General features: G+C 42.0%; 1 protein-coding gene and 1 long non-coding RNA gene across 3 annotated transcripts in view; one reads left to right on the plus strand and one right to left on the minus strand.

The window, feature by feature from the left end:
* LOC134166386 (uncharacterized) overlaps positions 1–18,154 on the plus strand; it is a 33,361-nt gene extending 15,207 nt beyond the window's left edge. For both annotated transcript variants that reach the window (XR_009965849.1, XR_009965848.1), the window contains 2 exons: positions 17,410–17,505; positions 17,986–18,154. This is a non-coding gene — a long non-coding RNA (uncharacterized LOC134166386). The remainder of the gene's footprint in view (positions 1–17,409; positions 17,506–17,985) is intronic.
* Positions 1–21,302, minus strand: part of PROS1 (protein S) — a 31,382-nt gene extending 10,080 nt beyond the window's left edge. The window contains exons 1-9 of the mRNA XM_062623997.1: positions 21,005–21,302; positions 15,932–16,089; positions 14,803–14,827; positions 14,396–14,482; positions 10,900–11,022; positions 10,625–10,747; positions 8,665–8,790; positions 3,801–3,922; positions 1,036–1,154 (exon numbers count right to left, since the gene is read on the minus strand). Of these exons, the coding sequence (XP_062479981.1) occupies positions 1,036–1,154; positions 3,801–3,922; positions 8,665–8,790; positions 10,625–10,747; positions 10,900–11,022; positions 14,396–14,482; positions 14,803–14,827; positions 15,932–16,089; positions 21,005–21,083 (962 nt within the window). The 5' untranslated portion in view covers positions 21,084–21,302. The remainder of the gene's footprint in view (positions 1–1,035; positions 1,155–3,800; positions 3,923–8,664; positions 8,791–10,624; positions 10,748–10,899; positions 11,023–14,395; positions 14,483–14,802; positions 14,828–15,931; positions 16,090–21,004) is intronic.
* Positions 21,303–26,411: the final 5,109 nt, after the last annotated feature.

The raw sequence follows: 26,411 nt of genomic DNA on the forward strand, positions 1-26,411 counted from the left end.
CCCACAAGTAATAACAGGGTCACTACCATTAGCAATTGTTCTGGCAGCAGTAAAGGAAATCATATAGACAGCACTCTCGACAAGGTGCAGTGTTCTACTGGTGTCCTTGGAACACTCTGAAAGGAAGCACTGGGGAGGAGGAGGTGGAAGCATTGGCCTGGTTTTGTTTCTCAGCTGTATGCGTGTAGCATGTCACAGCTTCTACCCAGAGCAGAGGTAAAGTAGCAGCAACATCCAGATGAAAGCCTTTCCCATCTGTAACTGGAAGCTATACAGTTATTATTGTCCTGTAATATCTGAATTTCATGTTAAGAGCTCTGAATGCCTTCCTGTATCTGTATCACTGGCTCACACCTTCCCCAAGCCCTGCTCTTTCCTTCAGAGGAAGAGTAAGCTTCTGTGATGGGGAAGCACCAATCTTTTTGCTCTCTTGTCCACAAACTAATGAAAACTTACTGCCTCCAATCTTCTTCCTTTTTTGCTCATTCAAGTCTGGATCTCTGAACTTCCTCCCAGTCCATACACTGCTCCCTACAACAGCACTTGTAATCAGGACTAGAATGGCTGAAAGACTCCAACTCTGTTATTCATAGATGCAATCACATCTGAATGCCAATGCTATATGTTTTACCCTAGCTGTGCACTTTTTCCTGGCTGGGACATAGCTGCTATCACCTCCTACCTGCTTCGGAGGTCTCTGGAGGAAACTTGATGACCTATTAGTTTTTTCATGTAAGAGCTGCTGCCTGTACTGATGAGGTGGCTTAAGGACATGGTACAGCCAGTAAGAGATGCTGTAAAAATGACTCCAAACACGACTCATCTGTCCACTTTCAAATGACTCCAGCTTCCTCTAAGTGCTAGTACATGTAGGAACCCAAGTTAATTCATTCTCCTTATAAAAGGTATCTTAACCTGTGGGGAGGTGGTGATAGCATTTACTCATGCAATGCACTCTTTCTAAACCCTCAGAAAATGAATGGAAACCAATGTCCATAATTTCAGTGCATACTTTTATCATTAGCAAATGCTTACCTTGTGACATTTGGCAATTTAAACTTTAAGTACAGAACGGGAATTCCTATAAACTGCTCTGCCAGGTAAAGCAGTTCATAATTCTTTTCAAGGTTCAGTGGGATACACGCAGTAACAGACTGAAAATGGTAGAGAATAAAAAAATGCTGTTAATGCACTGTGATAGGTCGTGAAGCAACTCCTGTTCCTATTGCTGGCTGCTAGCCTGTCCCTTTTTTTAAGCAGTGGCTTACCTCTATTTTCTCTTCCTTTTGTTTTTTAAACTTGAATACTTACTTACAAATGAAGGGGTATGGTTTTGGTTTTGCTTGAGATGTCCATTATTTATGCTGTTAGAGGATAATTCAGGTTGAAACAGAGTTCTGGTGGATTGCAACTAATATTCACTTAGTCAGCATTTGAATCAAGAATTCAAATCCCCCAGCAAGTGCTTTCCTTTCATCAAGGACCTGTGACACCCACCTACTAGGGTCCTGTCAGGCTCCATTACTAAAGCTGTCTGGAACCTAAATATGATCAGGTGTCAGAAGGGAATGGGGCGAGAACTGTGTCTTGAAAAGATTTAATTAACAAAATCAAAATCACCTTTTGTTTTTCACTATCGATATTGATGTACAACCATTCATAGCTGAATAATCTCTAGCATTACTAGAACAATTTACCTGCAATAAAAAGCAACAGTTTACAAGTGGATTAAGTAACAGGTCAACAGAAGGTGTTTCTATCTGGCTGTCCCTTAAATGTCCTTGTCCTGTTCAAGCTCTGGAAAGGAATGTGACAAAATCAATGCTACAATTCCTGCTGGAGTAGCACTGAATTAATATCCCCAAGAACTGTTAGTGGGGATACGAGGCTCTTAAGACCTACATTCTCAGAAAAACTGTAAATGAAATTCTAAGTATTTTCAGCAACTGAAAAGCCTGTAACAGTATGTAAAATATATTAGAATCATAGAATAGTTAGGGTTGGAAAGGACCTTAAGATCATTTAGTTCCAACCCCCCTGCCATGGGCAGGGACACCTCACATTAAACCATCTCACCCAAGGCTCTGTCCAACTTGGCCTTGAACACTGCCAGGGCTTAATCCTCATGCTCTAGCCAAAGTTAGTGTGAGAAAGCACAGACCACCAACTGCAGTTGCACTAAGAGGGGGAAAAAATGGTGCTTATTCTCTTAGGTCCTCACCTACTTGAAGATTTAAGCAAAGATATTTATATCCAGGGATAATATCTATTTTATATGTGGTGCAGTTTTAAACTTGTCAAACTTCCAGTAAAGAAATGTCAGGTATCCATTATAAGACATGGTTGTCTTGTCTTCTGAAACTGTGATGTTATAATTAAAGAAATATCTACAGCTTTGTTTTCAAAGAAAAACACTCAAATTTCCTTCAGGTACAGGGAACTGGGCTCTGCATGTGAAGAGAGGTGGGAGATTATTCCAGTATGTGTTTTACAGCACCTATGTCATTGACTAGTAGGAACCTTAAAGTCTCTTTGATCTAAAGTTATCCCTCAAAACACCCCTTGAATATCGTCTATATGATGGCAGTATAGTTATCCCATAAAAGGGAACGATCGAGACTAGGTGTGAAGGGCTTTTCTGTTCTCAAAACAGAGGCTGTACTTTGGTAAAAGTTAATGCAGTTCCCAAACTCTGACTTCTCTATTCACGATGCAGCAGTTTTATTAAATGTGGAGGTGTTCATCTTGAATTTTATGGCTTCTTCATTTTATGCCTGCTACTGTCACTTGTCTTCCGACTGCATGTATTTTCTGCTGATTAAACTTTGGTTTTATTATTCTTAAAAGGCCTGCAACTAACTTCCAGGTAGAAAGTTAATTGCTTTTGAACACGATGTTAAAAATAACATGAACCTATAAGATGCTCTTCCTGTTTCATGAATAAGCAAAATGAACCCTAATAACTGCAAGTGCTGTTCAGATATTAAGTTTCAGAAAGCACAAACAAGATCTAATACATACATGCTAGGACTTGTGTCAGACCTTGTTCCTACAGTTCAAGACGAATTTTGTTCTACGATGTTAGAGGTGGCTTTTTATTGGCAGTTATCCGAGCTCCCTTAGCCTAACAAGTCTCAGCCTGCCTGCACCTTTCAATGTACACAGTGAATCACTCACAAGAAAATCCCTGAACTAGAATTCTTGGGAGTTACAAACTTGCTGCTCCTAAGAAGTATAAATTCTCTGAGCAAGAACAGCTGGTCTTGGCTCAAAGATGTTCTTCAATTGGCAAGTATTCCTAAATGCTTTTTCTTAAGCTGTGGCAGATGAGAACTGTGGAAAACAATCCAAGTTTTTTGACCCAAACAGGCAAAGCATAGAGGAATTCTGAAAGAGCGAGCAAAAACTTCTGAGCAGTCCAAAGAAAACCTGGGAACACGTGGACAAAAAAGAGTATTCTGGCTCTGAGTCATGTGAACGGGAATTAGGTGTTTGATAGGAGAAAGCTGGGGCTTCTTTTGGAAGCAGCAGGGAATAAAGATGACTGACTAAGGGAAGTTGGAAAGCTTCTTTTGACAGGATTCCTGTAAATGAGCATACATGAACTGAGCATGCATCCAAATCCCTACCAGGTCTGTTTTGTGAGCCAAACCACAGCCTGGAGTTCCCAGCACTTTCTCGGCAATTTTGAATCAGTTTTCAAATAGCTGCCTATTTTCCTTAATGTAACTTACAGCTGTCATGAAGAAATATAGAACTTTGTGATTTTCCACATGGAATTTTATATAGTGTAATTTTACCTCACAATTCTTCAGGTCCTTAGAGAGCTTGTACCCCTTTTTGCCATCACAATAGCAGCTATAACTTCCTGGGGAGTTTACACAGAGTTGAGCACAAACATTTTCAGCACATTCATCAATATCTAGGAGAAATGAAACCACACAGAAAGATTTATTCAGATTATCCATGGCACAGACTGAAAACTAACACAATAAATCAATGGAATAATGGACACGGTGGGTTCTCTGGCATAACATGAATCCAGTAGGTGACTGCTGCAAAGCTAAACGAATGCTAATTGATGTCTCCTATGTAAAACTTACAAACTAGAATTACCTGTTGGGTACATAAGACCTAGTAATCTGATAGAGGCCTTGTGTGCAGAGCTGGGGAGAAACTGGTCTCATTTGTGAGGCAGTAAGAAGCTGATCTTGTAAGGTGGCTGAATTAGTTAAAGAGACCCCATAAATCACTACCATTTATTGAAGAAATGCCGTTTGAACCAGATCTCTTCCTTTCCCTAACAGATGTCACAAGAACATAGATTATTAAGAGTATATATGGCAGGTATCTGGACAAAGGACACGTAAAGCCAAAATTAAAATACAGGGTAAAAATACCTTTTAAAAGAACATACAACACTCTCATAAATACTTAATTCTCAGACAGCACCTATTTGTGGCAACCAATCTGATTTGAGCTGCAAATAAGCTAAACTAACTAAAGGAACTTCATTTTCTATTTAGGAGGCCATATACAATAAATAATTTAGAAATGAAAGGCTGTATAAAAGGCCAATGTAGCTGTTCCATTTCTAATACAGAAACAAAATGTCTCCTGGGTAGTGACTCTAATGAGGGTAATTTTGGGCCTGTCACAGTTGGAGCCCAGCTGGCAACTAAGTACCATGCAGTTGCTTGCTCACACACACACACCCACAGCAGGATGGGGAGGAGAATCAGAAAAAAGGTAAAACCTTGTGGGTTGAGATAGGAGGAGTTTAATTATTGAAATAAAAGTAAAATATAATAATAATACAATAATAATAAAAGGAAATAGAGAGAGGAAGGAATAATGCACACACAAAGTGATCCCAAAACCAAGTGATACACAGTACAATTGCTCACCACCCACTAACAGATACCCAGCTGGTCCACAGGCAGCAACTGGCCTCTCCTGGCTAGCTCCCCCAGTTTCTATACTGAGCATGATATTCTATGGTATAGAATACCCCTTTGGCTGGTTTGGTTCAGGTGTCCTAACTCTGCTCCTTCACCCCGCTTTTTGTGCTGGTCCTCACTTGCAGAGCATGAGACTGAAAAGTCCTTGATCAGGGTAAGAGCTACTAAGCAACAACTAAAACATCGGTGTGTTATCAGCATTGTTCTCAGACTAAAGCCAAAACACAGCACTGCACCAGCTACTGGGAAGAAAATTAACTCCATCACAGCTGAAACCAGGAGAGGGCCTCAGATTAAAGAAACTGTGCTACTTGTTTTGAAACAAATGTTAATAAAATCATTCTGCTTACGATCATTTGGCAATCTGAAAAGGCCAAGAAATGCCTCTAGCTATAAGCACACAAGAGAGAAGGAAAAAAAAAAAAGACTTAAACCCCAACCCACAAAACCCTCTACTGAGAAGACATAAAACAAAATCATGATTTAACACCTTCCAATAAGCGTTAAGAGATACTCCAACAAACACCTCTCTTCCTAGGCCCTTCCCAAAGGAGCATGACTGTGAATAGATACTTTAGGAGGTATTGTTCTGTGTACAGGTCCTATAACCTTTCCAGTACTTGAACACCTAGCAGTACAAAAGTAAAACCACAAGCACCGGTTAACCAGTAGCACTACAGTAAATCTGGGTGCTGAATTCTCTGAAAGCAGCAGTTAATTCTGCTCACCCAGTGCCTGCAGACAAACAGAGACTTATGAGGTTATTATGAAAGCTTACCACGCAGTGTGACAGATGCATTTCTATCATTAAATCAACTACTCGGGGGCTTGCACCCGTCTTGCAGGGGTGTAAATTTCCCTTACTAAAATGAACCTGCTGGTCAGGGGTAAGGGTCCCTCTCCAGAGTGTACTATAGCAGCAGAGGGACAGCCAAGCTTCTTGCATAGATATGCAGTCTCCCTCTTCAGTCCTGCAATCCTAGAACACTCCAAATGGCAGGATCTCCCTGTGCAGAGGTAATTGTCCTCCTACAGAAATGCTGATATGCACTGGAGAGGGCCAGGGTTTTTTGAGGTTTTTCTCAGTTATGCTGTAACTATCCTGGGTTTTGGTTGTTTGGTTTTGCTTCTTTTTTTCCTTCCAAGTTGTAGTCAGCACCTTTGCATGTTTGAGCTTTCAAAGGCTTCCCACAGATCTGTCCACGTGTCAGTCCCCCCTCATAGAATGGTCAGCAGAAGCTATTCGTAGAAACCCATGAATCCACACAGCACCCTGGGTTTATCCAGCTGCTTTCAGCGGAAGGCTAAAATAGCTTGCTTTGGGTAAGTTGCTAATATACAATAGAATCGGCCACAAAGGAGCTGCATACCATGTCCTAGAAGGGAGCTATATAATGCTAGGGAAATATACTGATTTCCCCAGAGTGTGGATGTGGGGAGGCAGGACACAATTAATGTGGGAAGAGGAAACGCTGATTCTTTGTCTCAAATTTTCAGCCTGTGTGCTAGGGAGAGATAATGCATAAGATACAGACATACTGTGTGCTGTTTGATTAACTGGTTCAGTCAGATCTTTAAAAGCAGTGCCCTTTTCAGAGAAGACAGAAGAAAATAGGCAAAGATATACCAAAATTGAGGCCAATATTTTCCATCGATAGTGTCTCCCAAAAGGAGGGGATGAAGAACTGTAGCTACTTCCTCTGAAGAATGGATAAGGAAAAAACCCCAAACACTCTTCTATTCCACTCGTACCTGTCATCATAGAGACAGTCGTGCATACATGTATGTAAATTTGATTTTTCTAATAAGCATAATGGAATTTGGCTACCTACATGCAATATGACAATGAAAAGCTATTGTCATTTAGTATTTCTCTGATGCTACATTCCTGTCAGTTTGCACAACCGTGTCCTTAGGCTGGATTTGGTGACTCAATGTGATTACAACAAGGGCTGAAAGTTTAGCAGCATAATCCCTCTTCTAGGAGGCAAGACTTTGCTCATTTTAATGTCCTCATCTTGCAACCTTCAGGAAACTATGTTTTGGGAGAAAAACAATGCTTGAATTCAATCTGATGCAACCCATGTGTCTGCAGAAAGTACTAAAAGGAACAAGAATTAGATTAATTATTGTGAAGTTTTTCTCACTTCAGTGCATGCAGGGACACAAAACCATCAGTAACGTTTTAATCCCGTAGTAACTGGACAAAGAGCTGATGCCTGAATATGTCATCATTACCACTGTGCAAAGCTTTATCACAAGAAAGCTGCATGAAAAGCCATGCAGCAAAAGATTCATAGGCAGCAAGAAGCTACTTTTGTACCCTTCTGAGCAATAACATGAAGGCAGCATTTAAAATAAGACAGTGATGTATTTTGCTTAAACTGACAATGTAAATTCCTCTTTCTAATAAAACTGTAAGAGCTTAGATACCTCTTCTACGACTGAAATTTAACTTCTGATGTGTGTACTAAACAAACTCTAACAAGTAGAGAGAAATAAAGTATGTTGTGTTGTGCAAATACCCCCATACTTGAAAGAATTATTTTATGACATCCTGTGTATGAATGGTTTCTTCCTGCTTTACTGCTAGCTATCAGTACTTTCCAACTTTGCTATAATTGTTATAGGACTTTGGTTTGAAATTCCTTCTTCCAAATTTTCATTTTGGAAAAGAATACTCCTGAGGAAAGATTCTTTCAGTGCAGCTCTGTTTTTTTCATATGAATATTTAAGAACAATTTTATTTTATGTTTTTATAAGTATTTAAGAACAATTTCTAGATATTTAAGAACAATTTTATTTTAAATGTGGGGTCTTTATAAAAACTATTTTATCCAACTGCCACGCTATCACTTCCAGCCTAGGATGGAGATTAACTCGATCTAATGCTGTTATTTTATATCATAACTAGATACCCCAAGGAAGGAATAGATAGATTTTATTTTAAATGGAATTCAGTGACCCTTGTCTTAAGCTCTTTCCAGTATCTGACATCTAAGGGCATAGAAAGGACAGAGATGAGGACATGGCCCTGGCCATGAGGGCTAAATAAGCACCTACACAGCCTATCAGATGGATAAAGACAAGTTTTTTAGGTTTTTGAGACCACTTGATTAAACATGGTTTTAATTTCTGACAGTTACCTCTTTCTAAATCTTCCTAACTGTCTTGCCAGTTTAGAATTGCCAAATAAGGACTTTTGGTTGTGTTTGCTATAGCTTCTCTTGAGTTAGAGATTAATATTTAACTGACTGATCTCAAATATTCCATCCTTATAACTGTAAAGATGATTAAAAAGTAGGTACAAGGCACTAGATCCTCAAGATATCCAGGTCCTGAACACACTGCTCCAAGTTACCTGAAAGAAACATGCAAGCTGGTTTGAGAGCTTGGATAAGATGCCCTCTCTACACTGAGGCAGGAGTGTTCCCATCAACTGAGAAAGTTATCTGGCATACAGCAGGACATGGTAGTAAACCATAAAACCTTTTAACATTTGGTATTAAGTCATTCCACTACGTTACACTACATGTAACATAGACTGATTGAACCTCTGAAAACAAATAATCATGTCATATTACAGTAAACAATATGAAGGTACATCACCAGATGAGATGCTGGAGTTTGGCTTTTAAAGGGGATGCATGAGGGGTGGGGAGAAAAGAAAGAGAAAAGGGGTGATAGAGGGAGAAAGACCTACCTTCACAGTTCTTGGATGTTGCATTGTATGTGTACCCTTCTGGACATTCACATTCGTATTTCCCCAGGGTGTTTTTACAGGTGGCGGTCCCACAGATGTGTGGATGTAACAGACATTCATTTATATCTAGAAATACAAATAAGTTACTGAAAACAAATCGCTCTCTAGCATATAATTTTTTCCTAACTCTATCCAAAACTGCAAGTGATTGAGGTGGGCAAACCGGCTCGCTCTTGCTATGTCTACCAAGCTTTCAAGCAGCCGCAAAGATCTACAGAGGTCCCTAAAAGGCACTTCTGCATGCCCAGGAAAACAAACTCTCTGCCTGCCTGCCTTTCACGTTCTTTTGTCTATTCTGTGAGTAACAGGAAAAGGGATGCATGTCCAGGAAGGCAGAGAGAGAAACAGCCTGCAGTTTTCCTATAAACTAAACCAGACTGAATAATAAAACCTTACCTTACAAAAAGACATCTAGAAAGCCAATAGATAATCCTATCAGAGTTTCTTACATGCTACAATCAATTTATGTCACAATCGCCTGTTAACTGGCTATGCTGACAAGTATTCAAGTCCCTCACTGTCTGTACACCCCTCAGACCATTTTAGTGTCTATCTTATGTGGCGTTACCCATTTTTCAATGTCATTTTCGCAATGTGTATGTCACAACTGGATGCAGAGTATAGTATCAATCTTACCAGAAGTCCTGCAGACAGAAAAATAGCAGATCCCCGTTAGTACTTCAATTCCCACTTGTTTGTGCAGGGATCATTCTAGTTTTCTCTGTGGCTTGTGGGACTTGTGGAAATGGTGCTGCACAGGGAGAACAGATTCTGCCACCGGCTTGCTAGGACTCCCAAAGCTGTCCTGAATTTGATCTGCTTTTCTATAGTTACTCTGTGTAGTCCAAATTCCTAGGTGTATAATTTTGTAGTTGGATGTAATGAAATACATAAATCTGGTTTATCGAATGACCAAACTAGTATTCCATGTGCTAAGATGTATTAGTGTATTTTTGTCTTTAAGTTTTTAACCAACCTTTCCAGTACCTTTCCAAGAATTACAGAGATTCTGAAAAAGTTGTGTGCTTGTGCTTTTTGATGAAACAGCAGTCTTCCATTCTGGAATTTCTTTGGGAATTATTCATTCACAAAAATATATAGGCTAAAGGAAGCGACAGCAGGAAATGACCCTCAAGTCTGGCTTCTTGAATTATTTGATATTATCCAAAACTGTTGTTATAGTCAGGGAATAAAATGACATGAAAATGGAATGAGGTTGTACTCTACTTCTAACTATGCAGCAAGAATTGCTAGTTATGTCAGTACATAGTCTCTGTCTGGAATATATTGTCACTGCCAATAGTAACTGACACAAGCATGTACAGAAGAAATATTCTGAGTGACAAAAGACAAATCTTTCTCTCCATTAAGAGCATTTTCAGATTCATTAATAGCTGCTTCTCCAATGAACTTCAAACTCCCAAAAGAGTAGCATCACTAATTAGGAGTGGTTCAGCCTAACCCAGTGTTAACCAGACAGGATTTTCATGGAAACAATATTAGCTGGTCACACCACTCTAGATTCTTGTTTCAGCATGCTTAACGGGTATGTGAAACTAATTAGTGACCAAAGCAAGCTTTAGAGAGTTCTAGTAATGAAGCAGAATCTAATCTATAGCCTTTCTCTTTTTTCTGTTTGTTTTCCCTTTCTAAATTGGTTTCAACCCACCTCAGTTCCTTGATCTGGATCACTATATGGTTGCCCAAATGCCTGCACTGGTGTAAGGCTGCAGGCGGAATGAGGAGCCAAGTTGAAGCAGAACTGCATCTTTCAGAGGTAATGCAAGCTTCTGTTGACTTAGACAATTCATGAAACTACTGGACTAAATTCTTTCCTCTCTCTTGTCAACAGGCAAGGTACTGTCATGTCATGATGGTCTCCTTAAGCCTTACTTCTTACCTCCACAATCCCGTTTATTTGCATGCATAAAGTAGCCATCTTCACATAAACAACGGTAGCTTCCAGGTAAATTAGAACAACGCTGGCTACAACCTCCGTTTAACTCATCACATTCATTTATATCTAGAAGGAGAACAAAATAAGAATCTTTGAGAGGAAGGCATTATTTGACCAACTGTATATGGGTATACTTAAAAATCAGATACTATTAAATAATAGTAGAACTATAATTGTGGTTTTGAGAACTAAAATCATCAAGAGATTAGAGACTTTACCTTCTTCACATTTCTCTCCTTGCCATCCCGGTTTACAGATACACGTATACTGGGCTTGTCCATCTATGCAATCCTTATATCCATCTTTATGGCATGGCAGAGGGCTGCACTGGTTTGAAATGTCTGTGGGATAGAAAACATTGGAAATACTTGTTATTTGGGATTATTTTTTCCTCAAGGATCAGATTAGCCTGTCTTCTTCTTTCCCCACAGGTACACTTAATGAAATAGGAAAGGGCCTGACATGTAACGTCAAGTACCCATGCAACCATCTTGCATTAGTTCTATCAGCAAGAATCTAATGACTGAGAAAAAGCCACCAGTACTTTGTCAGACAGAAAACAACTAGAAAATGACTTGCTAAACCATGTTAATCCCTGCAAGATGTGACCAAACACAGACTTGATACTATTTTCATTGCATTTTAAGGACATATTTCACTAGAAAGACCAAATTTTCAAGAATATCAAGAATTCAAGATTACAGAGGTCAGTTTCTCTGTTGAAGGAGAGTCACATTTTCAGAGAAATTAATGCCTCAGCTTGCCTTCGCTTTCCAGGTCCTGTGGATGGACTGGATACATCAGTGTCTAATACTGTCACCTTTTACAAGTATTAACTTCAATGTCAAACAAATTTGCATCTAAAAGAGCAACTGAAGTCTATATATGCTAGCAAGATCTCTGAAAGCAAGGCTTAAAAGACAGAGATTGGGGCAGAGAGCACTGAATTCACTGCCTTTTTTTTCTCTAATCAAAATACATGAAGTTCTTTTCATTTTCCCCACCATTTTCCTAATTTTACATCAGCATAGCACAGAAGGCATCGTTCTGTTTGTGTCTCCTGAATATGCTGGTAACTTAACAAAATATGTGTCAGTATATTTGTCAAATAAACCCACTTCTAATTAAATTCTGCCTCAAGTAAATCCAAAAGCCCAAAGGCCAGCCATGCTCCAAAACTCTAGAGCACCTCTAGAATAGGTGCTGCATGTCATGTAATATTCACAGTGTACACCAAAGGACTGCAATTGCAGATGAAGACTGACAGAAGGAATTGTGCAGAAGAAATAAAAAGTATGGTGTTTATGTGTGGATCCAATTTCCAAAGGCAAGTTCTAGAACTCCCTATGGTTTTTAATCCTTTTTGATTATTTCCTGCTTTTGTAGGTTCAGGTACAAGTGTGTGACCTAAGGTTGGTACAAGCAAAGCACTTCATAAGTGATAGATGTGGAAGACATCCTCAGGAACAAGCCTGACTGTAAACATTTCTGAGCAAAAAGCAGTGATGGCTTGTGAGAGTCTGATCTGACAGAAGATTGATTGGGTTGGCAGCATGAAACATGAGTAGGTAGAATGAAGTGAATTAAGGGTATAAAGGGAAAGAAAATTAGTCAATCAGTGAATGGAAAAAGGAGAACTGGTGAAATACACTAGAGGAAGAAGACAAGACAGAATGGATAGGACTAGATGGACAAAGAGGTTATGTCCACGGATGAATGATTAAGATGCCACCGCAAGAACAGTAATGCAGCAGCCATTTGTTCTGAAAGCAGGCCTAGTGCTCCTCTTTTCCCCTTTCAGGGTACCTTCTGACCTCCTAGACAGCAATGTGACAACTAAATGTCAGAAGATATACTCAGCCTATAACAGAAGCGGTGAGTGGTGAGATGTATTGTGGTTCCTCTGCCACTCAGGAGGCTTTGATATCTAAAAGATGTGTCATGGTGAGATAGATAGATGTAAATGCAGAGATTTTTAAGTATTTATTATTAAAAGCAATTAAGTATACAGATTTACGGGGTAGAGATGTTTAGGGTCTTAAAAATGCAACTTGGATACATGCTTGGATTAGAAAAGTATGAAAAAGGGTCTCCTATTCCTGTGAAAATTTTCCTTTTCCTTTCTAGATGGTATTTAAAAGGTCAGTATATTCACAATCTTTTGTACTTGTTTATCCAAAAATGTATGCCTTTAAAATGTGTGTTCATTTAGAATCATAGAATAGTTAGGGCTGGAAAGGACCTTAAGATATCTAATTCCAACCCCCCTGCCATGGGCAGGTAATGTGTAGGTAATTTGGACAAATCTGAAAACAACTGCATTTCTGTCAGTTCTGTTTGCATTGTTATTTTTATTCTCTGGTTTGTTTCAGCTTGAGATTTTAATTCTACTAATTCTTACAATGATTTCCTTCCCGTTAGGAAAATTGGATTTTTGATTTTGACAGTATCAAATCGATTTGGATCGGCAAGTTCAGAAAGACAAAACTTGGTTTAGAGACGTTGATTGCAGTATGACAAAACCTTTGTCTCAATGAAATAGCATTTGAAACAATGTCATATAGTTTTAACAGGAATTTTTAATTCCACTTTCTCAGCAATAGCTCCCTTCCATGAACGTGCGTAAGTTTTATTGAACGTTAAAGCCTTAGAAACTCTTGTAAATGTTATGCATACACACTTCTTTTTTATCCTGGTGACTGACCAATAGTAATTTGATTGTTATCATGTAAACCCAAATGGGAGATACCCAGTGACTATCCAGTAAGCTACTTGTTTACAGAAACACTGCACGTTGACACAACCCTGCTAAAGCCTTTCCTCCCAGGACCTCTAATGAGAGTGAGAAAGAGGGATATGAATAAGAGTGCGTTTTAGTTTGTGACAGTGGTCATGTTGGTCAAGTGATCTGGAAAATATGTTCATCCATGACCATGAGCAGTGTAATTATTAAGGAATTTTTTCCCCGTCATAGTTTTCAATGAGAAAAACAGTGTCAGATGGTTGAGTACCCCTATTCAAACTAACCATAAGCTACTTCAGTGCAACCAGGTTGTAAAGGTTTAAGAAGTTTAGAGAGATGTTTCAGCTGTGTCAAATAGGGAATAAGGTACAGATTACTTCCTGTGAATTTACAAGGGGAAAAAAAACCACAATTCCCACCGGACTTATAAATGTATAGGTGTAAAAAATCAACTGTTTGAGCAACATCACAAGTTTCCTAGTATTTTACTTTTTTGGCTGGCAATGTTGCCTGCTCCATGGAGGGATACAGAGTAACTATGGGCCAAGGAGTGGTAGAAAGAAAAATTAACCAGATGGCCTCTTCCCTTAACTGACAGAACAGGACTTGCCAGATACAAAGAGTCAGACATAACTATTAAAGATGTGGTAGAGAGGACATACGAGGGAACACTGGTGGATTGGAACAGGTCAGTTCTATGTTTCCAGAAGAATTCTACCTTCTATTTTTGCAGTTAATCATGTTTCTTTTCCAATATTCCTTATAAACCAGTTAACTTAAACTGCTTGCTCTGAAAATGCTCCATCTCACCCGTTCATTTTTTGTCAATTTATGGTTTATGTGATGGAGTTTGCATCAGTTAAATGGAGATTTGCTTCTTTTCCTGCCTATGTGAACTGCTTTCAAGCCATGTGCATGTGTGTTCTTAGATGTGACTGCATTAGGTAAAGTCTTAGGTAAGCAGCACTTACCAACGACACAAGCCCTCAGGTCAGCTGGAGAATCTGGAGTAACTGCAATAACCCTGAAAATCCCTGCTCGATGGGAGGCAAGGCAACCTGCAAATGCAAACCCACACAATCTGCTTATGATACAAACACTCATGTAGACTGAAGTTACAACAGCTTATGCATGGCATCTTCAAAGGGTCTGTTCTCACAGCCTGAATTAGAAAACTTGTCTGGGCATATTAGGCAGCTGATCACAGACTTCTGAGTGCCTCTGCTAGGATCTAAGCACGCAGAACTACCTAGGAGCTACTATGCATTATAATCGGCATGGAAATCGTTCAAGCACTATGAGCAGAATAACTAAACTAGCATTATCCAAATACGAAGACCAGTGAATGATTATACTTGTTCAGGGCTCTTGTACTTACTTAAATATTTGGGATAAAAATATTCCTGCAAAAAGAAAAATAAAGAGTAAGAAAAATTTAAGGTAGATAAAATCGCAGTAAAATATATCACTGAATGAATACTAAAATATATTGGTATTATTACTACGAAACAAGTGAAAAAGACAAAGTAATTTTGAGTCATAGGCCGAGTTTTCTATATAACTATTGTATAGGCTAAATCAGCAGATTATTCAATAAATGCAAGACTCAGTAGAGAGACTAAGATACTGCACTGAACTGGACACTTTGAAAGTAAGGAAAATTAATTGGGTGTCAAAATGACTCTGAAAGTTATCTCTTTAAATGGGAAGATCTTGTTGTTATTGGATGCACAGCAGCATCCTTCAATTCGCTTTTCACCCCAAAATAAACAAAAACCCCTGGAATAGATTGAACATCTTACATGCAATTCATTCCAAACGAAGTGAAAAGTGTTACTAAACCAGAAATTGTTAGAAGCAACTGATAATTGATTACTGAAACTATTTAAACTTAACAATCAATATATCTAAATACATGCAATGGTATGAAAGAATATGGAACTGACATGGTCTGCAAAACAAGAATTCATTTTAACCGCATATATTGTGTAATAAACCTTTTGCAGTACAAAGGTGAATAAAATATTGTTATATTTTATTTCATATACATGAATACATCTATATTCAATAAATATGAATATTATATTGAATGAAATAATAAATACCAACTAATATGAAGTGAGAATGAACTGAGGAACAGACTTCTCCCCACTAGGAAGAAAGCTTGCAGTAATATGTTCAATCCCTTCATGAAAAGGGCTGCACTGCCATGCATCCTTAGTGTAAACTTTTAATTGAAGGCAACAGAGTTTCCCTGGATGGCATGCCTGCAGGCAACTGTGGTCTAAAACTGGTTATCCGTACTGGAACTCAAATACCTGCTCAGCCATTCTCTTTGCTTTACAGGCTTTATTACTAAATGTGAAGGTTTTTCAAAGGAATTTCAAACTAGTTCTTGGTCTGCATGGTGCAATCCTTTTAGCTTTGCAGCGTGAATTCTGTGTACTTCCATCTTTCCTCTGCAAGGAACAACTTATCTACCTTGTGGGTATTCATCAGATACTTACAGTTTCAGGATTGTTTTCAAAGATTTCCCTGGCTTCTTCCTTATTGCACAATTCTTCAATGCACTCTCTTTCTAGATTTCCTTTCTTACTTTCTTCCATAAAAGAATTTGCTCGACGTTTCCTCACCAGGAACTGAGAGGCATACTGCTGGGATAAAACTGAGCAGAAACAAAAAGAGCTCTGTTATTGTTTGTTTGTTTAAGAGCTGAAAATCAGTGAGCACTGAACAAATATGAGAATCTAACACAAACATCTGAATTAAATCCTTAATCAGGAGTTGCTGTTCTCTATCATTTTGGAAAATGTGGGCAAGAAAACCTAGGATTCCATTTTCTGTATGTGGGGTAGCTGGTTCTAACCAAAGGAAAGGTTTGTAAAACGCTGTGCCTAAAGTGTAATTTAAATATCATATTCAGGACAAGATTTTTTTTTAGTAGTTTTTTTTTTTTTTAAGCTATGGGTATTACAAAGTGAGATACGTGACCAACAAGTGGAAAAAAAGATGTGAAGCCTTTTATATTACCTGTTTCAGCCACCTAGGAGTAAATGCTCTGATCCTATTTAACTTAAGTGAGACCAAAAATGTGTCTTATAATTGCAAAGCAGGCAAGAATGATATCCTGAGAAATACCAAGACAGCCTACAAATACCTTCACATTTTACCAAGATAAAATGCAATCCTAGCTAACTGTTATATTTCAGACCCATCGGGAGTCATTACCTACTTTTAATGTATCTTATTTTTGTCATTTTATTGACTTTTACACAAATGGTGAACAAATAAGTGAGTTGAGAAATAATGCTACAAATGAAATTTGTCTGCTTCAATGTTCTTTGTAGAGCACACAGCTCTACAGGGAAAACTACTAAATCAGACTGCCTTGTTAGCTTAATTTTGGGGTATACCTTGTGATTAAAAGAAAAATGCATGAGCATAATTGGAAGAAGACCAGCTGACAGGGTTAAAGAGCATGGCTGGCATATGTTAACTAGAGAGCACTACATTTCTACTCCTGTGCTTCTTCATCAGCCTTTGCACAACTAAACCTCTCAGACTAGCACACTGTGTGAGGGTCAGGACACCTGCAGTGCAAGCCAGGTATGGTATGCACGCATACTCATCACTAAGCTACAAAGATCAACTCAAGCAGACATAGTCAATTCAGTACTCTTTATAAGCATGTAGCGCCTCAAACCCAGAGCACTTTTATGAGATGTGCCACCAGCCAAGTGTCAGAGAACAGCTTCTCACTGTCTGTGCACTAACAGGGAAGAAAGGACTTCAAAGGCTTATTAGAAAGAACAGCTAATGAGAACCAGAACCTGCAGTGAGAACAGCTTTCAGGTGACAGATGCAATGAAAATCATTTCATCCTAAACACAGTTCTTAAAGGTCTCTATCAAGTGACAGGGAACACAACTAAAGCACTCTGGTGTGTAACACTGGACAATGACCTGAAGAAAACTTTCTGTTACAGCATCCTAAATGTATTTAATGTGGGATAAGCTTGTGACTCCACACTGATCTACCTGCTCTCCTGCTGGGAAGAATGATCTTCCTGGTAAGGCAACAGGTAAGATGTCCTAAGTATGAGGTGGATGCACTACAACATACCTCCAAACTTTTGAAGGACACCTATGTCTCAACAAGCAACCAGCAACTTGCTTAGAAACGCAAGAAGTCAGCTTGTGCCCTTCCCCAGTAATACACAATAAGTATATGAGCAGGCAGCAGTTAGGTAGTTGAATCTTCATTTTTTCTTATATACACATTGATCTACATGGTGGTCTTCCTGGAGAATGGGAAAAATTCTCTAAGGTTACAATTGATCCTCAAGGGAACTGCTCAGAGAAAGAAAAGTCTTGTCTTACTTTCTGGGCTCCCACTGCCAGAAGTTATTGGCACAAAAGAAATGATTCAAGCCTGCTTCCCTCTTCCACTCTTTGCCACTTCCACAAACCTTAAGGTACACCCCTAAGTACATCTCAAGTGCTGTTAACATCTTTCAAGAGCTGGGTTTGGATTCTTGGGTTGTTATGTATCCTTCACACAGCAGTTAGGAGGAGCAATGAATTGGAAACTGCTGAAACTGTGGATCTCCTAGACCTTTTTTCTCAATCCATGAGCCCATCACTAACGTATCATAGAACAGCCCAGGCTGGAAGGAACTTCGAAAGATCATCGGATTCAGCCTTTCATGGGAAATGGAGCCTAGATGAAATTATCTGACACCAAGTCACATCTTGACAACCTCCAGTGATGAGGATTCTACCATGTCCCTGGGGAAGTTATTCCAGTGAGTGATTTGTCTCATTGTAAAAAATTACTTTCTTATATTGAGAGGAAACCTCTCCCAGTACATCTTGTACACATTGCCCCTTGCCTTTCCCACGTGGCTCCTTGCAAAGACAGAGCCTCTGTCCTCTTTGAAGCAGCCCTTTAATACTGGAATATGGCCATGAGGTCCCCCAGGTCTTGTCTTCTTCAGGGAGAACAAGACCAACCCCTTCAGTCCCTCCTCACAGGGCAGGTTCTTGGTGGCCCTCCTTTGCACTCTCTCCAGTCTGTCTGTGTCTTTCTTGAATTGCAGAGACCGGAACTGGACACAGTACTCCAGGTGTGGCCTGACAAGCGCTGAGTGACTGGGATGAACATGTCTCCATCTCCGCTGGTACTGGAGACAGGGAAAAAGCGTGGCAAGAGGATGGGACACAAAAGACCTCATGAAAGATCTTCTGAGCCCTAGCCACACTGGAAAGCATACCCAGAAGAACATTTTGATGATGTATTTATCACCAACTATTGCTAGCAGTGTCATTTTAATTAACTTGGGTAAGTGGCTGCATTTGTCATTACATAAAAGCAGACTGATAAGAAGGATGTATCTGTTCCGAGGCAAAAGGAGTGACAACAAAATGATACAATCGTGCATTGCAACCGCTGATTTTGTTTACGCTGCAGATTTCTACCAGTGTGAGCATGCTGACATAGCTTTAGGGCAGAGGCTCTGTGGTGTAGATGAGGCTTAATCCACAACTGACTGTAAACAATCTTGTTTTGACCTTTAGTGACAGGAGTTTTGTAGCGAGTAAAACACAAGAAAATGCCAAGCACATGCAGTGTTCTTGAGGACATTGCACTGGATATAACACTGAGGACATTACACTAGATATAACACTGCTGACCTCATGTCTTCAGTTCAGTGGGGTAATGGAAACCAGTCTTTCCCCTTACACCCCAGCAGTTCAGCCTTCTCCTAAGCTCATTTCCTATGACTGAGCTTAAATAAAATATATAACTCTATACGAATTCCATATTTTTACTGCAAATATTTCAGTTCTTGTGTACAGAATTAGCAGTGTATTTATTTAACTGTTCTTTCCTTATGAAGATTATGATAAGACCTTTGTTTTAAAAAGTAATCCTGACTGCTGTTGCTGCCAGTTTGATTACCGGAAACTCCAGCCCACTCCTGACCCTGCCAAACCAATAGTTAACCCTTAATGAGCTGTGTGCTTCATTTGGTACTCACTCAAGTGCTATGGACTTCAATAACCTTACGATTTCAATAGCTGTAGTAGAGACACTGTGTAGTGATTACTTATCAAGTACCTGTTTAGAAGTTATGCTACTGAAAAAGAAAGAAAACTGTGGGGAAAGGGTGAGATTCCATGGTTCCTTACAGCTGTTTTGTAGTGCAGAAGGAACTAGGAACCTACCACAACTGGGCTATTTAAACATAGCTTAGAGCTGCTTACCTTATTTCCCAGTTATGGAAAGCAGTTCTAGCCTACTAGTGCTCTCTCCCAGAAGCTCCTTATAAACTGAATAGGGAGTACATGCCCTACCACTGTAGAAAGTGGCATTGTCTTGTTTGTACAGCTGCTATACTGCAATCAGCTCCCTAATTCCAGCAACTACAGTCTCCCCAAATGCTCATCAGTGACATAAGCTTTATGCAGCCAACAAAACGAAGCAACCCAACTGCTGATGTTTGCTTGTTTCTCCTCCATCTCATCCAAAAGATGTCCCTTCCTGGATGCTGGACCAAACGCAGCTGAACTATCAGAGAAGCAACTTTCCCTTATGATTGAATGGTAAATTAGGCTGCGTTAATAAGATCTTTCTGGTTTTTGTCTGTTTCTTTGGGCTTTTTTCCCCCCTGGTACAGAAATCCCTGGCAATGTTCAGAGGCAATGATAGGAAACTGAACTACATGGGCCACAGAAATTTTGCATGAGTAGGACAACTTCTAATTTCTCTCTGTTCATATTAAACTGACAAGATATGCAGTGAGCAAGATAAATGGCACAGAAAATGTGATGAAAACAGGAGAAAACGTTACAAAACATTTATCAGAAGATTTATTTTTAGGACTTGTTCAAAAATAAATTATAAAATGAACTTTCATCTTCCCATGCTGCTCCCTTCACACTCACAATCACTAGCATTCAAACAGCATCTGAACAGTAAACATTAGGTTTTTCTTCTGCCGGTTTAATCATTAGCAAACCACGTCAGAAACAGCCTTACTTTGAGCTGCAGCTCTTCTTGTTCCAGATAGCCTTCTATCATTACTAAGCTCAAACATCTTTGTGTCAAAGATATAAGCTTTGATTCTATTTTTTATCTCTATGCGAGAGCAAGTAGTTCTTACCTAGCCTGGTAGGTCTGAACTTAACCAACAGGCAGGGCTGCTTGCCTGGACTCCACAATAATGCCACTCTCCTGAGCCCGTGATCTACCCAGTTTTTATCTCCTAGGCGACTCAAGCGCTATCTGAAGGCACACTTTCCCCTAAGCTGCAGACCTGCACTTCGGCCACAAACAGCTTCAGACCGGCCCCAAGTTACAGCTCGGCTGCCCTATTCAGTAACCGCTGCCTTTCAGCGAGCAGCCAAACCCGACGGGATCAAAGCGCTCCAGTGGCACCTACCCGGGGAAGGAGGGCCGCCCCACGACCGCCTGCGGCACCCCGTCCCAGGGCCACAGGGACCGGCGCCAGCCCCCGCCTCGGCCCCGTCGCTCCCGGCCCTGCTCGCCTTCCCCCCCCCCCGCCATGCCTCACTCACAGGTCGCGGCCTCCGCGAGGGCGATGGCCACCGCCAGTCCCGCCAGCAGCGGGAGGCACCGCCTGCCCCGCGGGCTCATCGCTACCGGGGGGGCGGCCAGGACCGGGCACGGCACCGGGACTGCGCGGCGGCTCCTCTACGCGACGGGCAGAGGAAGCTCTGGGGGCGGGAGGGAGGGGCAGCGGGGCGGGTGGGAGGCTGGGCCGTGTCCGGGCGGTGTTGCCCTGCGGGAGCGTCAGCAAGGCGCCGGGGGCAGCGCCGCGGGGGCGCGGGCGGCTCGCTCCTGATCCGCATCCGGGCGGCGCCGAGGGCCGGCTCTAGGAGGGGAGCGGCGGCAGAGGGGGCCGCGGGGGGCCGCGGGCATCCTCCACGGCAGCGGCTCCCGCATCTTCGCACCCGTGAGTACCAGAGGGAGGGCTCTGCCCCCGCCCCCTTATAGCTGATTGGCTGATGGTCCTCCGGCACCGAGGCAGCCGCCCGATTCCATTGGCTAACGGCGGACCGGCCCTTTCTCGCCCCGCTTTGCATGCCTTCGCGCTCCGCTGTTTGGATAAGTTTGTCCTTCCCCGGCTCCCGTTGCGGTAACCAAGGGTTACCGGCCTGGTTACGCGTCCCCACCGCCCCGGAGATCTCGGTTTCGACCAATGAACGCCTTCGCGTGAGCAGGGGTTGCGGGGGGGGGGAACCGGGCACGTGACCCGGGAGCGGCCGCGTCGGTCCCGGTGCGGCGGAGCCGAGCGGAGCGTTGCGGCCTCCGCCCCGCGTCCCGCCGCCGGCTCCCGTCGCCCGGGGCAACGCCAGGCCCGCGGTGGCGGCGGAGCTGCGAGGAGCAGTTAACGGTCGGACTGCGCGGCCTCGGCTGAGCGACCGGTAATGGCTACAGCGGGGAGAAGGGGGGAATGGAGGATGACGGTCTCCGCGGTTACCGGGGTGAGGGGGATGGTTGCGAGGCTCGCCTCCGGCCTGTCCCCGCCGCGGCTTGCTTTACCAGACGCGCCGTGTGCGGCGGGCGGGCGGGCGGGCGGGCGGGGGTGCCGCGGGAGCCAGGCGAGGCGAGGTTGGCAGCTCGGCGTCGGTGGGGTTGCGCCTTCGGGTGGCCGCGTCTCCGGAGGGGGCCTGGGGCATCTCCCGGCGGGTGAGGTGGCCGCGGTGGAGGGGTCGCCCTGCTCAGCTGGCGAGTTTCTTGCAGCTCCGCTCCAGTGTCGTTGTACAAAACACATCGGTGCGTGTCCGCAGTGGCAGCCTCGGGCTGTGGGTCGTTGGCAGCCTGCGTGGTAGGGATTTAAGCAACAGAGAGTAGTTTTTCTCCGAAGTCCTGATTTTATAGAACAAAAAGGGTACTCCCATAGTGGAAGAGAGAAGCACAAGAAACATGCCCAAAACAAAGACTGGATTTTAGGGCTGCTGCTTTTTGTGGAAACAGAGGAAGAGGTGTGGAAACTCACTTGATCTGCTAGTCTCGTAGTAACTTTTCTTTGTACTAGAGCTACAAGTTCTTTTATATATAAAATTTTCTTGATACAAGATCCTACACCTGGGTCGGAGCAATCCCAGGCACAGCTACAGGTTGGGCAGAGAAGAGATTCAGAGCAGCCCCGCGGAGAAGGACTTGGGGTGTTGGTAAATGAGAAACTGAACATGAGCCAGCTTCAGTGTGCGCTCACAGCCCAGAAAGCAACCGTATCCTGGGCTGCATCAAAAGGAGCGTGACCAGCAGGTCGAAGGAGGTGATCCTGCCCCTCTACTCTGCTCTTGTGAGACCTCACCTGGAGCATTGTGTGCAGTTCTGGTGTCCTCAGCATAAAAAGGACATGGAACTGCTGGAACAAGTCCAGAGGAGGGCCACAAGGATGAACAGGGGCTGGAGCACCTCCCTATGAGGATAGGCTGAGAAAGTTGGGGCTGTTCAGCTTGGAGAAGGCTGCATGGAGACCTCAGAGCAGCCTTCCAGTATCTGAAGGGGGCCTACAGGGATGCTGGGGAGGGACTCTTCTTTAGAGACTGTAGTGATAGGACAAGGGGTCAGGGGTTAAAACTTAAACAGGGGAAGTTTAGGTTGGATATAAGGAAGAAGTTCTTTACTGTTAGGGTGATGAGGCACTGGAATGGGTTGCCCAGGGGAAGTTGTGAATGCTCCATCCCTGGCGGTGTTCAAGGCCAGGTTGTACAGAGCCTTGAGTGGTACCCTTTAGTGTGAGTTGTCCCTGCCCATGGCAGGGGGTTGGAACTGGATGATCTTAAGTCCTTTCCAACCCTGACTATTCTATGATTCTGTGATTCTATGAGGAGGGTTAGCCTTAAATGGTTTCTTTAATTATGCTTTAAAAAAAGTGAAAGCATGATATGACTGAAAAAAATCTCTACTGTAAAAAGACTCTTCCAAAGGCAGAACATCTAATCTGAGCTCTGGCAGTTAAATGTGTAAATGGTGCTTGTTTTCCACTTTGATATGGAAGTAGATAAACTTATTCATCAGATGTCTTTGGATGTTGGACTTGCTGGTACCCAGTACTTTGGATCACATAACATATGGGCTGCTAAGTATATGTAAGATGCTGATCTTAATCTTGAGTATTAAGCGTTAATGAAGTTATCTGTCATGTTTTTCTCAGTCTCTGTAGTGTGCTTCTTCTGTTCTCTTACCTAAAAACGGGATCTTTGACATTCTTAGTCCTTGGCACTTGTGCTGACCTGCTACCTAAATGGTATACTGGCTTAACTAGAGTTTTATATCTTTCTGAGCTTATGGGCATGTTGTTTTGCTTCGCCTCAACAAGCATAAAGAAATTAAGCTGACTGATACAATATCTGGAACGACTTCTGAATGTCGTTAACGCAACGTATAAAATACATGCATTGTGTTCCATACATGTTTCAGAGGTCAAGTGTCTCCACAATGGCATAACACACTGTGATTTGCCTCCCTACCGTAATTTTCTCGGCTGTGTTGAATGCCCTTTCCTCCTACAGTGGAATATTTTGGAAATTTTGTCACCTCCTGCCCACCCCCATTTAGGGTTTCGTTTTTAAACAAGATTCCTCTGCTTTGACGTAGCCATCCTCTGCTCCTTAGTCTTCAACAAAGTTTTCTTCATGTCACGAATCCCATTTGAACGGTATGGGCCGTATATGTGCTTTAGAGCAATTGCGTCACCATTTGCAAGCACAGCAAATCTGTATAATGTTGTTCTGTGATGATGCTCAGGCACTGAAAGCGTTATGTTTTTATCAGGGCATTGTTCATTGAGCTGTTATATTTTGATTTTCAGCAGAGCTAGCTTGTGTAGCTGTTCTCAAAGTTAGCTTTGTTGGTGCTGCTTGTGGGCTGAGGCATCATATACTGCATGTGGGTTTGGGGGTTTTTCTTTGGTTTGTTGGGGCTTTTTGTTTGATTCTTCAGAGACTGATTTTAATACTTCAATAGTGGTAATCATCTTGCTCTCCTTTTTAGGAGCTCTGTTCCTCTTACATTAAGTTGTCCTGTGGATAGCTCTTCTCAGGTGCTCTTGTGGAACAATAAAATATTTAAAGAGTATCTGTTGTCCCTGCTCAGGAAGAAAGGAAGAAATCTGACCTGTTTCTGACGTTTAATAATGACAGATCCACAAAAGGCATCCTTGAATACCGCAGCTTTATGAGAACGGGAGGAGTTCTTAGTTTCTACCTGCATAAATTGCCTAGACCATCATAGTTTGTTAGGGACAAATATGTTTATTAGGGATAGCTCCTCAGTTTTTTCCTGCTTTTATTGGTCTAGACTGGGGAGATGACAACCCATAGAAAGTTGTTTCAATCTTAGATTGGAGTTAGTTGTAATTGAAAATTAAAGGAATTTCTTTAAGAACAAGAAAGAATGTTGAGAAACAAACTTTAGGAAACTTGCTGTGGTAATCTGAAGTGTCAGTACTCTCTGTTAGTACTCTGTTCCTGAAAGCAAGTTAGCAGTAGGGAGCATCTATCTACGTCTCAGCTGCTCTATTATGAATCTAGTTGTTTTAACTTAAGCTCCTGATCAGAATGGGATCTAAGATGATATGAGCCTATGAGCAGAGGTGATGGAGCGCATTCCTTCTGCAAGGGTTCTCTTCTCATTGGAGATCACTGTGTCATTATCCACCATCCCTTGTCCCATGCCATATATATGGATATTATTTCTCTATTCCATAACGCCCCCCGACTTCCCCAAATAGGGACAGTTGATGACTTGGGCTCCATATCTGGAGGTGGGCACTCGCGGAAGGGAAGGTGGCATGTTGGACTGTTAGTTGCCAAGACCCACTTGAATTGAGTCATCACCACACTCGTGGTTCCTTACAAGGCTCATCCTCCTTTGGTTCAAGTGATTCCTGCTATACCGTTCCTGTAACATATGACTCAAATCATGAGTTATTTCTCCCAAGTTTAAATCTCCTGGAGTTATAAACTGGATTTCCCCATTCTTCCACATTACCCACCAGGTGCACTTGAGCAAACATAATCCCACAAACAGCTTGTCCTTATCCCAAGGGAGGAGCAACCTTAACAACCTTTTCCAACTACTAACAAGCACTGGACTCTAATATGCAGTAAAATAAGAAAGCCTAGTGACCATCACAGGTGCCTGCCAATTAACAACTGTAATGTGCTCAGATCAAAGCTGTCATTATCTTTAGGCCCACATTAGCACCAAGAAGGAGTCTAGTGGGTTGCCCCTGCCCAACAACATGCACCCAGTGACTTGCTCACTCCCGTCTCCCACAAGATGGGGAGAAGATAGCAGGAAGATGAGAAGACTCATGGATAGAGATAATGGGGAAGGCAGAAGCTGCATGCTTAAGCAGAATGCTGGGCAGATGTTCAGCCACCTTCAAGAAAGCAGGGCCTCAGCACACTTAATGGTTCCTTGGGAAGACAAACACAATAACCAAGAGCATTCCCCCTTCCTCCTCTTTTCCCTGAGCTAATTTTTGCTGTGCACTACACCACATGGAATGGAATGTCCCTCTGTCAATTGGGGCTGGCTGTCCTGGCTGCATCCCCTCCCAACCTCTTGCCCATACCAGCCTTCTGGCTGCAGGGAGAGAGGAGCAGGGCAGAGTGGGAAAGAGAGAAAGCCTTGGTGCTGTGCAAATCCTGTCCAGTAATAGCCAAAATATTCTTGTGTTCTCAGTGTTGGTTTAGCCAAAAATACAGAGAATAGCACCATACTGGCTGCTGTGAAGAAAATAACAGCCAGACTTGGTACATCATCCACCAGGGAGGTTATGGATTTGAACTCCTGGAGTAAAATTGCCCAAAGCTTGCTGGTGGAATGTCTTTAGTTGGACAACTGCAATTGTTCGCAGTAGGATTATTGTAGCTGAATAATTAAGGAAGCTTTAAAGCTTTTGCATTGTTGTGCACTTGACTGCATGGTTTCTGTAAGCTT

This window comes from Pezoporus occidentalis, unplaced genomic scaffold (genome assembly GCF_034315485.1).
Source record: "Pezoporus occidentalis ecotype Australia unplaced genomic scaffold, CSIRO_AGI_Poc_V1 ctg26, whole genome shotgun sequence".
In the NCBI taxonomy this organism is placed as follows: Eukaryota; Metazoa; Chordata; class Aves; order Psittaciformes; family Psittacidae; genus Pezoporus; species Pezoporus occidentalis.